Consider the following 15,659-nt stretch of genomic DNA (forward strand, 5'->3'; position numbering starts at 1 on the left):
TTTTTTTACCAACAATGTTGTGTATACAGAAGTTTTATGATGGGATAAATGATGGAATACAGAACACAGCTAAAGAATATCTTCAGTCTGTAATACAGAAATACTATTTGCTGTGTATTGATCTGTTAACATTACTTTTTAACATGAACATTTGTATATATTTATACTTGATTTTTTAATCATATTAATTCTATTTATTTGAACAATTTTGAGTAAAGAATAGATTCACTTTCTCATGTACAAATACTGTTGGCTGTTTGTGTATTGATATTTTAAGTTTAGTTTCTAAGATGAAGAATTGTATACATTTATATATATTAACTGCATCAAACTTTTAAACATTAAGCGCACACAACTTTCATATATTAAGTGCATTAAACATGCCTAAGGAATTTGTAATGCTGCTGGAACGCCCACTACGGGGCGTCCCGGGCTACTAGTTGTATAATATAATAGCTTTGTAATTCAACAATCAGTAAGGTTCTAGCTCTGAATGAGACAATTGGGATCTTCTCAGAGCTATAGACCATGATCATAGGAGTGAAAAAAGTCAAAGGAATCAACAATCTACATGTGACCCTTTGTGAAATATAGCCCCAAAATCAACTTGTTAAAAATGAGTAGGATTAACAGAGCAAAAATGCTGACTCAATCCCACCCCAGAAATAGTTAGCGCAATGGTGTTTCTTGTGTTTTGTAAGCTTTTAGTCATGTCTAGTAAAATGGAAAACAATTGATTTTTAGCACTTTTTTGAGAAATAGTTTTGGATTTCTTCACTTTAAATTTTACCCCATTTTTGGCAGTCTTCAGAATTCCAGATGGGCCAATTTCAGGTGGCTATATTTCACAAAACGTCACATGTAGACCATTTGTTTAAGTCTACAGTGCTGATAAGGTCCCAACCATCTCAATTAGAGCTAGAATCTTACCTGACAATCCACATTGAAAATCTTGAATTTACCAAAATGAACCAAAAAAATAAATCATTAACAAAAATACAAACCTTTAAATGGAACAGGTATCGTACCATCAAGACACACTAATTCCTTGCTCGAACCATCATTAAACACTAGAATAAATAAAAGTAAATTTCTACTACAATAAACTAATTGAAAATACATTTTTCATTAATGAAAATATTCTTACAAAATATTAATAATCAATTAAATTAACTTGTCCAATTTGCTTTTAAATGGAAATTATATTCTATAGTATCAATTATATTTAACGAATGAATATTTATAAAGAATTTATAATTGAAAAAATCTTACTAAGCACAAAGAACTCTACAACAATATAGCTTATCTCACTAATCAAACGTAAGCACAGAAATTATTAGTTTTTATCGTTATCCTACACATAATATTATAATTTTATGAGTTACAGACATTTCATTACAACATAAACTCTTTGTATCGAAAGTTTATTTGGTAAGCCATAACATTTAAGTATTAAACTGCTTGGTCTTCTATGCCATTAAACTAGATCTGTATTATTCTTTTAAACTATACAAAATATGAAAAACTTAAAATATTTTAAGAAGTTTCTTGATTTAAACATCTCATTTTAATGACCAACATATAAAAAATTTAAACATAATGTTCTGTTATAAACAGTTTTTTGTTTCTATCATACTTCTAACTTTATAATTGATATTTTAAACATCAAAATTTAGATCAAATTTTAACTGAAAAAGCTACTACGACATACCTTTCAAAAAGCTTCCAAATTTAGATCAAATACTTTAACTGAAAAAGCTACTAGGACATACCTTTCCGTCTTTTAAGTGATTATTGGAACTTCATCCTGTGTTAAGTTGCCATTAATCAAATAATTCTAAATAATGTTTCCGAGAAGAAATATTTTATATTAGACTACATTAGAGAGTAGTTTCCTAACTGCTGTATCACAAAGCCATTCTAAATGTCCCACAAGATGAATAAAAAAACTTCAAGCAACAAATTTAAAAATTTGTAAATAGCTAACAAAATGTACTTATTAACTATGTTTCAGAAGTTTTTACCAATAAACAATCATACAGAATGTATTAGAGAGAGCTCCATGACCTGTTAGCCTGTCAGGTAATATTTAATAATAAAGTGTGCCGCAACATTTGCAAGATTGTTTCAGTGTGCCATAAGTCCAAAAAAGTTGGAAATAGACATCAAATGAAAGGTTATTGATGATAATCATTTTAAACAGCAACTTGAAAGAACTCATAAAATATCAATTTTAAATAAAACCTTGTACATCTTCCAAAGCTAGGATCATTAATTGGTTTCTTCCAAACTTCTGAATTTCAAATTTAGAACATACATTAAACATAGCATACATGTTAATGTATGCTATGTTTCCATCATATAACATGTTCTCACTCTATATCTAATACAATAACACTTGTGACAACATAGGCTTAGAGATAATTTGTACTAGACAAAACTTAAATGCTTAACACAGTGGGCTTTGGTATTACATGTAGTCAATTATAATGATTGTAAGTACATTGGTCGAAAGTACAACAGCATAATGAACATATGATTCATATTATAAACACTTCACACCAGCGTTTAGAATTAAATAAATGACACTTCTGTGTTGCAGCATTACTAACAACAATTAGTCCATTAAAAAGCTGATAATTCGATAAATAAATGTATTCAATTTTCACCTGAGGATGACGACTGTAAGCTGTTGAAAGTACTTCCAAGTACATCTGAATTTTAACAAAATTTAGTAACATTGCAACACAGAAACGTCATTTATTTAAGTACAACAGCCATTGGCACCAAGCAAACCATAATATATTTGTCTTCTCAATTTTTTGGTATTAAATAATCTATCTAGATATTTATGTCATTTGTTTCTCTATTTGTTACCATAAACAAATTTTCCATTAATACTGTATATTTCCACAGATATGACAACCTTCAGATAAGACAAGGTATAAATTTTCTTCAAAGTTTTATAGTTTTAGCATATATCTACCCTATAAGACAAACCCCAAACTATCAACAGCCTATGAATTTAGTTTAGATCAGTGATCATCATCTGGATAATAATATTGTATAATGTATACAGAAATATGTCTTATTTGTAATTTTTTGAATGAACAAATTTTATTTTCTTGCATCTGGCAGCACTGCCTTGCAATTATTGCAAACATTCGCACTGATTCAGGCATTCGGGTAATGACTTTGACTATTCACAAAAACATCATATGGGCTATTCTATTTTGTGGACATACCCTACTCTCTACCAGTAAATAATTATGGTTTGTCAGTTTTTTATAATGGTTTTAATTTATATAAATTTCAATTAATTTTTTTGTATCTGTCCTATAAGACAACCCCAGATTTTGGGGGCTTTTTTTTATTCAACTATCATCTTATCTGCAGAAATATATGATAATTATGCTAAATCTATGTTAAAATTTCTTTGAAGAAGCATAGTAAAAACAGTGCTTAAATTTAATTTTATTCTCCAATTTTAATAGGTGAAAGGTACAATGTACACAACAACCCAATTCAATTAATTTAATTAATATTGACAATCGGCTGGATTATTTATTGAGATTTATTACATTAATGGATAAATAATCCATTAGATTATTGGATAAATAATCTAATGGATTATTTAGCAATAGTGATGGATGTATAACAAAGCTAGGGCCAAATTGCTACAAAAAAATTAAATAAGTAACATTTAGACTATAAATAAGGCTGCTTTCTATTAATCTATATATATATGTAAATATAATATAAAGTAAATATATATAAAGTCAAAACATGTATGTATGTTTGGTAAAGAGTTCTATACCATTCGACACATCAACACAAATTTGACATAGATATTTTTCGATAAAAAAAAAAACTTTGAGGGTCCCCCACCATAACCACCTCTAAAGTCCAAATAACACCAGGCACACACAGCTAGTTGTATAATTTTAAGCTTTATATTAAATTTATTTATATCTAAAAGTAACAAATTTCAATAATAATATGAGAAAAAATTTAAGAATGTAAATTACAAATGTATTTTATCCCCTTACACCAATGTCACCTGTAAATTTATATTAGCTCAAAACAAAAATATCAGATAGCAATTTTATGCAATATTTGTATTAAGAAAGAGAATTTATATAAATTTTTACAAAATATATTAAACTTAAATAAGAATTAATGTTCCCATTAATAATTTTACGTATAAAAATTCAATAGACGATCAAAAGTCAAGTAATTTGAGTGAAATGATGATAAATCCAATATACTGTGCATTTCATTACTTAACAGACAGTAAATTAGGGAAAATTAAGTGTTATAATTACATAATTTTATGTCACTATTTCATAATTACCAAATTGCTGTCGTTTCGGATATAGACTTTTGTATAACTGTAGAGCATTGCAGATGTCTCTCTTGGCTTGATCTACGTATCGATACTGTAAGAAAATTATAAATATTGTTAGCGTAAAATTTACTTGTAATTTTAATTATTAAATATCAATAGCATTAAGATATTGCTCAATTATGCATTTCTGGTAGCCTCTTGGAATTTATTTACCTTAATAATCAAGATTTTAACTCTTATTTACATATATTCTTTTGTTGTCCATTAATTTTTTATAGTTCACTAAAAAATTTCAAATGGAAAGTTTATGACAATATTAGTTTTATATATATTTTAAGATTCAAATTTTTATCAAAGTTTCTGGAAAAAATTCAATACATTCTGATGTGAATCTGTAATGGTCATTTGGGTCTCCTTTGAAAGAATTTTTTGGTTATTTTTTATATATATTCATTGATTTATTAGAATGTGAGAGTAAGACATGGAAACTTGTCAGTTTATTTTACTGATATATCAAAACACAAAATGAATAACTAAAAATACAATTCTACTAACAAGTAGAAAACTCTCTGGAAGAAGAGGGCACTGTAAAACATCGTAAGTTGTTGAGTGGCAAAACCTGCAATAAACTAGAATTAGAACATGGAATAATAAAGGCATTAGGATTAGTATACCATATTGGAGAAGTTAAGGAAAAACTAGGGAGTGATAGTTGGACGGTCAAGGAATAGAGAGAGATCTTACTGTGTGATCAAACAGCTGGTTAATAAAGAAATATGTTAGAAAAGTAACATGCCACCCACTGACCCAGTGTGAAAATCTGGCAATCTAGGTGAAAAAATTCAATTTTTCAACTTAATCCAACATGTTAATTTATTTTATATCTCAATAGTAGACTACCCATAGCATCTGAGAATGGAGTTAAGTTTCCTTGAAATGCAAATGAGTAGCAAAAGTACACGGCTAAATTTGACCAAACTTGCATAAGCATGCATAGCTCTGCATATTATATTTCACTACATCTAGTTGGCACAAATTGTGTGCACCCCCTAACAACAGAGTTTACTGTATGTTTGAATCATAATTTATACAGATTTTCCTTATTACCAGTAGTTGAATTTTTTTCTAAATTAGGCATTGTCAATTTGAAGAATTCTTTTGAAAAGGTGAATAATTTTCGTTCGACCTAAAAATTCTTTTTGAAGTTTACATAAGATTTTAGTTTAATGTTGTGAATAAAAACCTTTTGCGTGTTTTCATTTTGTGTTTCTTGTTTTTCAAACACCATTTTTTCAACTAGTGGTAAAAATGCAAACTAAATGTTTTTTTTTTGCATTTTCCTTTTCCCCATGGTCCATATAACATATTGTATATACCAAGTTTCATCAAAATACGTTCACGAGAATGGGCTCTAGACAGGTCTGAGTAGTGCAACTTTAATTATAACTACCCTGTATTTAAAGCCACCCCGAATACATTAAGACTAAATATTCCCACGAATGGACCTGACAAGCCATCAAAGCCTTTTGATACTTGTGGTCCTAAATCTAAAAAACAAAAAGTGCAACACCTCTTGCAGTCAACTTGCCAAGAACTGAGTATGTCCACAGAAATGAAATTAAGGAAGGAAAGCAGAAGAAATTAAATTAAGGGAGTTAGTGGTGCTGAATATATATAACTTTCCTAATTATTCACAATAAATCACTCATTAAGAGCAGAATATTTAAATATATATGAGAAATATAATGTAACTATTGATATAAACTCTAATTCAGAATAAAAAGCATTCCATATGAAAACTATTTTATGATAATTAGCTTTCTCACATAAATTTTGTAACTTCGCCAGCTCGTCAGTCTAGAACAGGCATGGCCAACATTTAAATCCTGGTTTGGCTTAAATTTTCACAGTTAGGTTGTTTTTCAATTTTCTTTTAGTTAAAATACAGAACAAACATCGAGGGGAAACAAACTATGCGGGAATGAAGAATACAAGAACAATTAATATTATATATATGGGTTTCCTCCAGTCCTAAGTAAGAACCCATATATATATGGGTTCTTACTTAGGACTGGAGGAAACCCATATATATAATATTAATTGTTCTTGTATTCTTCATTCCCGCATAGTTTGTTTCCCCTCGATGTTTGTTCTGTATTTTAACTAAAAGAAAATTGAAAAACAACCTAACTGTGAAAATTTAAGCCAAACCAGGATTTAAATGTTGGCCATGCCTGTTCTAGACTGACGAGCTGGCGAAGTTACAAAATTTATGTGAGAAAGCTAATTATCATAAAATAGTTTTCATATGGAATGCTTTTTATTCTGAATTAGAGTTTATATCAATAGTTACATTATATTTCTCATATATATTTAAATATTCTGCTCTTAATGAGTGATTTATTGTGAATAATTAGGAAAGTTATATATATTCAGCACCACTAACTCCCTTAATTTAATTTCTTCTGCTTTCCTTCCTTAATTTCATTTCTGTGGACATACTCAGTTCTTGGCAAGTTGACTGCAAGAGGTGTTGCACTTTTTGTTTTTTAGATTTAGGACCAAAGTATCAAAAGGCTTTGATGGCTTGTCAGGTCCATTCGTGGGAATATTTAGTCTTAATGTATTCGGGGTGGCTTTAAATACAGGGTAGTTATAATTAAAGTTGCACTACTCAGACCTGTCTAGAGCCCATTCTCGTGAACGTATTTTGATGAAACTTGGTATATACAATATGTTATATGGACCATGGGGAAAAGGAAAATGCAAAAAAAAAACATTTAGTTTGCATTTTTACCACTAGTTGAAAAAATGGTGTTTGAAAAACAAGAAACACAAAATGAAAACACGCAAAAGGTTTTTATTCACAACATTAAACTAAAATCTTATGTAAACTTCAAAAAGAATTTTTAGGTCGAACGAAAATTATTCACCTTTTCAAAAGAATTCTTCAAATTGACAATGCCTAATTTAGAAAAAAATTCAACTACTGGTAATAAGGAAAATCTGTATAAATTATGATTCAAACATACAGTAAACTCTGTTGTTAGGGGGTGCACACAATTTGTGCCAACTAGATGTAGTGAAATATAATATGCAGAGCTATGCATGCTTATGCAAGTTTGGTCAAATTTAGCCGTGTACTTTTGCTACTCATTTGCATTTCAAGGAAACTTAACTCCATTCTCAGATGCTATGGGTAGTCTACTATTGAGATATAAAATAAATTAACATGTTGGATTAAGTTGAAAAATTGAATTTTTTCACCTAGATTGCCAGATTTTCACACTGGGTCAGTGGGTGGCATGTTACTTTTCTAACATATTTCTTTATTAACCAGCTGTTTGATCACACAGTAAGATCTCTCTCTATTCCTTGACCGTCCAACTATCACTCCCTAGTTTTTCCTTAACTTCTCCAATATGGTATACTAATCCTAATGCCTTTATTATTCCATGTTCTAATTCTAGTTTATTGCAGGTTTTGCCACTCAACAACTTACGATGTTTTACAGTGCCCTCTTCTTCCAGAGAGTTTTCTACTTGTTAGTAGAATTGTATTTTTAGTTATTCATTTTGTGTTTTGATATATCAGTAAAATAAACTGACAAGTTTCCATGTCTTACTCTCACATTCTAATAAATCAATGAATATATATAAAAAATAACCAAAAAATTCTTTCAAAGGAGACCCAAATGACCATTACAGATTCACATCAGAATGTATTGAATTTTTTCCAGAAACTTTGATAAAAATTTGAATCTTAAAATATATATAAAACTAATATTGTCATAAACTTTCCATTTGAAATTTTTTAGTGAACTATAAAAAATTAATGGACAACAAAAGAATATATGTAAATAAGAGTTAAAATCTTGATTATTAAGGTAAATAAATTCCAAGAGGCTACCAGAAATGCATAATTGAGCAATATCTTAATGCTATTGATATTTAATAATTAAAATTACAAGTAAATTTTACGCTAACAATATTTATAATTTTCTTACAGTATCGATACGTAGATCAAGCCAAGAGAGACATCTGCAATGCTCTACAGTTATACAAAAGTCTATATCCGAAACGACAGCAATTTGGTAATTATGAAATAGTGACATAAAATTATGTAATTATAACACTTAATTTTCCCTAATTTACTGTCTGTTAAGTAATGAAATGCACAGTATATTGGATTTATCATCATTTCACTCAAATTACTTGACTTTTGATCGTCTATTGAATTTTTATACGTAAAATTATTAATGGGAACATTAATTCTTATTTAAGTTTAATATATTTTGTAAAAATTTATATAAATTCTCTTTCTTAATACAAATATTGCATAAAATTGCTATCTGATATTTTTGTTTTGAGCTAATATAAATTTACAGGTGACATTGGTGTAAGGGGATAAAATACATTTGTAATTTACATTCTTAAATTTTTTCTCATATTATTATTGAAATTTGTTACTTTTAGATATAAATAAATTTAATATAAAGCTTAAAATTATACAACTAGCTGTGTGTGCCTGGTGTTATTTGGACTTTAGAGGTGGTTATGGTGGGGGACCCTCAAAGTTTTTTTTTTTATCGAAAAATATCTATGTCAAATTTGTGTTGATGTGTCGAATGGTATAGAACTCTTTACCAAACATACATACATGTTTTGACTTTATATATATTTACTTTATATTATATTTACATATATATATAGATTAATAGAAAGCAGCCTTATTTATAGTCTAAATGTTACTTATTTAATTTTTTTGTAGCAATTTGGCCCTAGCTTTGTTATACATCCATCACTATTGCTAAATAATCCATTAGATTATTTATCCAATAATCTAATGGATTATTTATCCATTAATGTAATAAATCTCAATAAATAATCCAGCCGATTGTCAATATTAATTAAATTAATTGAATTGGGTTGTTGTGTACATTGTACCTTTCACCTATTAAAATTGGAGAATAAAATTAAATTTAAGCACTGTTTTTACTATGCTTCTTCAAAGAAATTTTAACATAGATTTAGCATAATTATCATATATTTCTGCAGATAAGATGATAGTTGAATAAAAAAAAGCCCCCAAAATCTGGGGTTGTCTTATAGGACAGATACAAAAAAATTAATTGAAATTTATATAAATTAAAACCATTATAAAAAACTGACAAACCATAATTATTTACTGGTAGAGAGTAGGGTATGTCCACAAAATAGAATAGCCCATATGATGTTTTTGTGAATAGTCAAAGTCATTACCCGAATGCCTGAATCAGTGCGAATGTTTGCAATAATTGCAAGGCAGTGCTGCCAGATGCAAGAAAATAAAATTTGTTCATTCAAAAAATTACAAATAAGACATATTTCTGTATACATTATACAATATTATTATCCAGATGATGATCACTGATCTAAACTAAATTCATAGGCTGTTGATAGTTTGGGGTTTGTCTTATAGGGTAGATATATGCTAAAACTATAAAACTTTGAAGAAAATTTATACCTTGTCTTATCTGAAGGTTGTCATATCTGTGGAAATATACAGTATTAATGGAAAATTTGTTTATGGTAACAAATAGAGAAACAAATGACATAAATATCTAGATAGATTATTTAATACCAAAAAATTGAGAAGACAAATATATTATGGTTTGCTTGGTGCCAATGGCTGTTGTACTTAAATAAATGACGTTTCTGTGTTGCAATGTTACTAAATTTTGTTAAAATTCAGATGTACTTGGAAGTACTTTCAACAGCTTACAGTCGTCATCCTCAGGTGAAAATTGAATACATTTATTTATCGAATTATCAGCTTTTTAATGGACTAATTGTTGTTAGTAATGCTGCAACACAGAAGTGTCATTTATTTAATTCTAAACGCTGGTGTGAAGTGTTTATAATATGAATCATATGTTCATTATGCTGTTGTACTTTCGACCAATGTACTTACAATCATTATAATTGACTACATGTAATACCAAAGCCCACTGTGTTAAGCATTTAAGTTTTGTCTAGTACAAATTATCTCTAAGCCTATGTTGTCACAAGTGTTATTGTATTAGATATAGAGTGAGAACATGTTATATGATGGAAACATAGCATACATTAACATGTATGCTATGTTTAATGTATGTTCTAAATTTGAAATTCAGAAGTTTGGAAGAAACCAATTAATGATCCTAGCTTTGGAAGATGTACAAGGTTTTATTTAAAATTGATATTTTATGAGTTCTTTCAAGTTGCTGTTTAAAATGATTATCATCAATAACCTTTCATTTGATGTCTATTTCCAACTTTTTTGGACTTATGGCACACTGAAACAATCTTGCAAATGTTGCGGCACACTTTATTATTAAATATTACCTGACAGGCTAACAGGTCATGGAGCTCTCTCTAATACATTCTGTATGATTGTTTATTGGTAAAAACTTCTGAAACATAGTTAATAAGTACATTTTGTTAGCTATTTACAAATTTTTAAATTTGTTGCTTGAAGTTTTTTTATTCATCTTGTGGGACATTTAGAATGGCTTTGTGATACAGCAGTTAGGAAACTACTCTCTAATGTAGTCTAATATAAAATATTTCTTCTCGGAAACATTATTTAGAATTATTTGATTAATGGCAACTTAACACAGGATGAAGTTCCAATAATCACTTAAAAGACGGAAAGGTATGTCCTAGTAGCTTTTTCAGTTAAAGTATTTGATCTAAATTTGGAAGCTTTTTGAAAGGTATGTCGTAGTAGCTTTTTCAGTTAAAATTTGATCTAAATTTTGATGTTTAAAATATCAATTATAAAGTTAGAAGTATGATAGAAACAAAAAACTGTTTATAACAGAACATTATGTTTAAATTTTTTATATGTTGGTCATTAAAATGAGATGTTTAAATCAAGAAACTTCTTAAAATATTTTAAGTTTTTCATATTTTGTATAGTTTAAAAGAATAATACAGATCTAGTTTAATGGCATAGAAGACCAAGCAGTTTAATACTTAAATGTTATGGCTTACCAAATAAACTTTCGATACAAAGAGTTTATGTTGTAATGAAATGTCTGTAACTCATAAAATTATAATATTATGTGTAGGATAACGATAAAAACTAATAATTTCTGTGCTTACGTTTGATTAGTGAGATAAGCTATATTGTTGTAGAGTTCTTTGTGCTTAGTAAGATTTTTTCAATTATAAATTCTTTATAAATATTCATTCGTTAAATATAATTGATACTATAGAATATAATTTCCATTTAAAAGCAAATTGGACAAGTTAATTTAATTGATTATTAATATTTTGTAAGAATATTTTCATTAATGAAAAATGTATTTTCAATTAGTTTATTGTAGTAGAAATTTACTTTTATTTATTCTAGTGTTTAATGATGGTTCGAGCAAGGAATTAGTGTGTCTTGATGGTACGATACCTGTTCCATTTAAAGGTTTGTATTTTTGTTAATGATTTATTTTTTTGGTTCATTTTGGTAAATTCAAGATTTTCAATGTGGATTGTCAGGTAAGATTCTAGCTCTAATTGAGATGGTTGGGACCTTATCAGCACTGTAGACTTAAACAAATGGTCTACATGTGACGTTTTGTGAAATATAGCCACCTGAAATTGGCCCATCTGGAATTCTGAAGACTGCCAAAAATGGGGTAAAATTTAAAGTGAAGAAATCCAAAACTATTTCTCAAAAAAGTGCTAAAAATCAATTGTTTTCCATTTTACTAGACATGACTAAAAGCTTACAAAACACAAGAAACACCATTGCGCTAACTATTTCTGGGGTGGGATTGAGTCAGCATTTTTGCTCTGTTAATCCTACTCATTTTTAACAAGTTGATTTTGGGGCTATATTTCACAAAGGGTCACATGTAGATTGTTGATTCCTTTGACTTTTTTCACTCCTATGATCATGGTCTATAGCTCTGAGAAGATCCCAATTGTCTCATTCAGAGCTAGAACCTTACTGATTGTTGAATTACAAAGCTATTATATTATACAACTAGTAGCCCGGGACGCCCCGTAGTGGGCGTTCCAGCAGCATTACAAATTCCTTAGGCATGTTTAATGCACTTAATATATGAAAGTTGTGTGCGCTTAATGTTTAAAAGTTTGATGCAGTTAATATATATAAATGTATACAATTCTTCATCTTAGAAACTAAACTTAAAATATCAATACACAAACAGCCAACAGNATTTTTATATAATTTACCTCCTTATTAAAGATGAATCAAAAAACTAAGGGAATTGAACTACCACTCAAAAAATTTAAGCCATCCAACAGTAATAAATCTAACTATAATTTAAAAATAAGACAACTAAAATGGATCAATACACACATATTATTTCCTCTGTTTTTAAATAAATTATTGCTATATCCTTTTTATAGATAAAAAAATTACATATTAATGTATCACATTTACAGTAATATTAAATGCTATATTATAAATAAAACACTTGATACTAACAATTATATTAGCACAGTTTTAAACAGTTTTAAAAATCCACAAATTACATAATTCATTCCATTGAAAATATCACAAATTGCATAAAAAGGCAAACTATAAGAAGATAATAAAATTTGGCAATTAATTTTGGATAAAGAGACAGCTTAACTAGCCATCGTCGGATTTGAACCACAAGCGACTATAGGATTTGCAGTTGGAGAAAAACTTCAAAAACAGTAAAATTACTCTATAATTTTAGTTATTACAACAATCAAGCATACTTTCTACTTTAACTTCATTAATCAAGCATAACAGCAATTCAACAAGCATATCTACAATCATTATGGAATGCAATTTCTATCTGAGCATAGACAACACACTCAACTGTTACACAGTATAGCATACAAGTATATATGTAATGTAAAATAAGACCTATTTGCAAGTGAAATTTGAAATACTTGTAATTTTAGTAGACATATATAATGATAAAAATAACAAAGTTAGTTAAAGTGTTAAGACACTGTTTCTAGTTATCAGATCACTGATTCAAATTCCATTTCAGGAATGGCCGTTTGATTGTCAGATATTAATGAAGATTGTTGTTTCTAGATACTTAAATGTCACTAGTGTGACATTGCATATGAAAAACAAATGATTAGATATCAAGTTTAAACTTGATATTCAATAAGGTAAATCTGAGTAACATTGATTATTTATTAAAATGTTATATTCGTATCCTGTACTGGCCATTTTAAAGGGTTTCAAGGTCTATAGTTCCTATCAATTTTGCTGTTTATGTAGAAATGGTCCATAAATTCTTGTAGGATTTTGACCAGTAGACAGAAAGTCCTGTTATAGTTTACTTCCAAGTGGGAACATCAAGAGGAGGAGCTAGAGATTTTCCCCAGGCCCATAATGATTTCTGCCTATATAAATAAATGTTATTTTTATTAAAAAATAAAATCTTTAAGATTGATATTTATTAGTAAAGAAACATTCTACATTCATATAATCCCGCCAGGGGTACATCGAACAATCGTCATCAAAAGTCAGACCATCAAGACCGTACCATATTTCATTTGTCAAAAAAATGTAGGCAAAAAAGGCCGCTTCCAAAATGGAGGGAACCCATGACCATCTCAAATCATTGGCTTGTCTTTCCCAAAGATTCTTCCTCAAAAATACATCTCACGCTTGCAAAGAATTGGTATTATCAAAATAATCAAAAAACACACACAGAATTTAGCCATTCCTTACACAGAAGGGTATACTTTAGACTTATATACTTACCAAGTATATAAGTCTAAAGTAGTAGTTCCCAAAATGAGCACAACCACTCCCTGTGGGCCGAAAAGAAGCAATAGAGTAGCAGTAAGTGCCAGACACAGGGTTCCAAACAGCAAGGGTGTGGTCACCAACAACTCTTCCCTTTCCTCTTTTTAATTTGAAACATTGCATTTAATAGTTTTCAAATGCAGAAAACAATGTACAGTAAGGACAAAGTGTGAATACCATAGATAAGTTTTTCTAAGAATATTTCCAAGCCTTTCTCTTTTTCACACAAGGGAAAAGAGGTTAAAGGTGTCAAGATAACTGTAAAGAACCAAAAGGGCTGCGACTCATCAAGTTTGAGGATCACCAGTCTAAAACCTGCCTGAATACAGCAAATGAAGAGACCCACCACCTAACAGTACCATTTCTTTTTGGAGGCAGCGGACAAATAATACGGCATGCCAATGAGCAACACGCACTCTGAAACAGAACCGAAGTAAATGGGAAAACGAGACTGGCAACACAACTAACATTTTCATGGTAACGGAAGGGCACGGGGAATCCTGCCAGGGGTACATCGAACAATCGTCATCAAAAGTCAGACCATCAAGACCGTACCATATTTTTATCACTCAACACCACTACACCACAGTAACTTTTTGCTCCTGCCAGCGAAGGAGAAGTTCTGTCAGACGAATCAAATTATGCATTAAATAACATTTATAACTTACTTAACACGCTTAAATTACAATAAATTCTCAAGTTACCAAAACCAAAACCAAGTTACTTCGTGAAAATGTGAGGGAAAATCCCCGATAAGTTATCAGATAAACGTGCAATAACAATCATATTTATGCTTAATTTTTACATTTCCCCTTTAACTTTTGCCGAATATTAATTATATTAAACTTTATATTATTATAGATAATACCCTGAACTGTCTACAACACTCAAATTTCGACTTATAATTAAAAAAATGAATCAATAGACGGCTTTAGTCACTTAAGTAAGATAAAAAGTCCATTGATAAACAACAGGGCTTACGTTGATTAGCAGGGAAGAGACCAGAGTCTTCGTTTGTATATCCTGAGGCATTTTCCTACAAAATCGACCCTCGATTCTAGTAAAGAATCGTTAGAAAAAACTTTATACGACACTCCTTTATAATTATATAAACATCATCGATGTATTTATCCGCCTTCTAAGTAAATTAGTACATAACGCAATTAATCAACATCGATGCTTCCATTTTGTGACGGTGACGTCATTTTCTAATGGAGACGAGATTAAATAACATTTTCCGATTCGAAACTTTTATCAATTTCGCTGTTTTTTTTTTCTTTCTTTTCTTAAATTCGAAATTCTTTGCGATTTTTTAAAAGTATTAATTTGTTTAAAGTGTAATTATTCGTGGTAATTTGTTAGTAAAGATGTCGTTTTAAAATTTGTCAAGTTATTCCTGTTCGAGAGTTTCGGAAATAATCAAATTTTAACTAATTTTGTTTTATTAATATTTTTATTGATTAATTAATTAATAATTGATAAATATTATAATTCTATTACATAAAATAATATATTTAAAAAA

At 29.1% G+C, this 15,659-nt stretch overlaps 1 protein-coding gene and 1 long non-coding RNA gene across 3 annotated transcripts in view; one reads left to right on the forward strand and one right to left on the reverse strand.

The window, feature by feature from the left end:
• Positions 1-15,358, reverse strand: part of LOC111624533 (tumor susceptibility gene 101 protein-like) — a 50,811-nt gene extending 35,453 nt beyond the window's left edge. Inside the window, exons 1-3 of one of the 2 annotated variants that reach the window (XM_023367400.1) lie at positions 15,119-15,358; positions 4,355-4,439; positions 1,005-1,070 (exon numbers count right to left, since the gene is read on the reverse strand). In XM_023367400.1, coding sequence (XP_023223168.1) covers positions 1,005-1,070; positions 4,355-4,439; positions 15,119-15,169 — 202 coding nt within the window. In that variant the 5' untranslated portion in view covers positions 15,170-15,358. The remainder of the gene's footprint in view (positions 1-1,004; positions 1,071-4,354; positions 4,440-15,118) is intronic. The other variant, XM_023367399.1, reaches the window with a different exon arrangement.
• On the forward strand, positions 8,338-11,793 carry LOC111624534. The gene is made up of 2 exons (XR_002756590.1): positions 8,338-8,441; positions 11,726-11,793. It is a non-coding gene; the product is annotated as an uncharacterized LOC111624534 (long non-coding RNA).
• Positions 15,359-15,659: the final 301 nt, after the last annotated feature.

Source organism: Centruroides sculpturatus, unplaced genomic scaffold (genome assembly GCF_000671375.1).
Source record: "Centruroides sculpturatus isolate CEXI.00-Female unplaced genomic scaffold, Cexi_2.0 scaffold360, whole genome shotgun sequence".
In the NCBI taxonomy this organism is placed as follows: Eukaryota; Metazoa; Arthropoda; class Arachnida; order Scorpiones; family Buthidae; genus Centruroides; species Centruroides sculpturatus.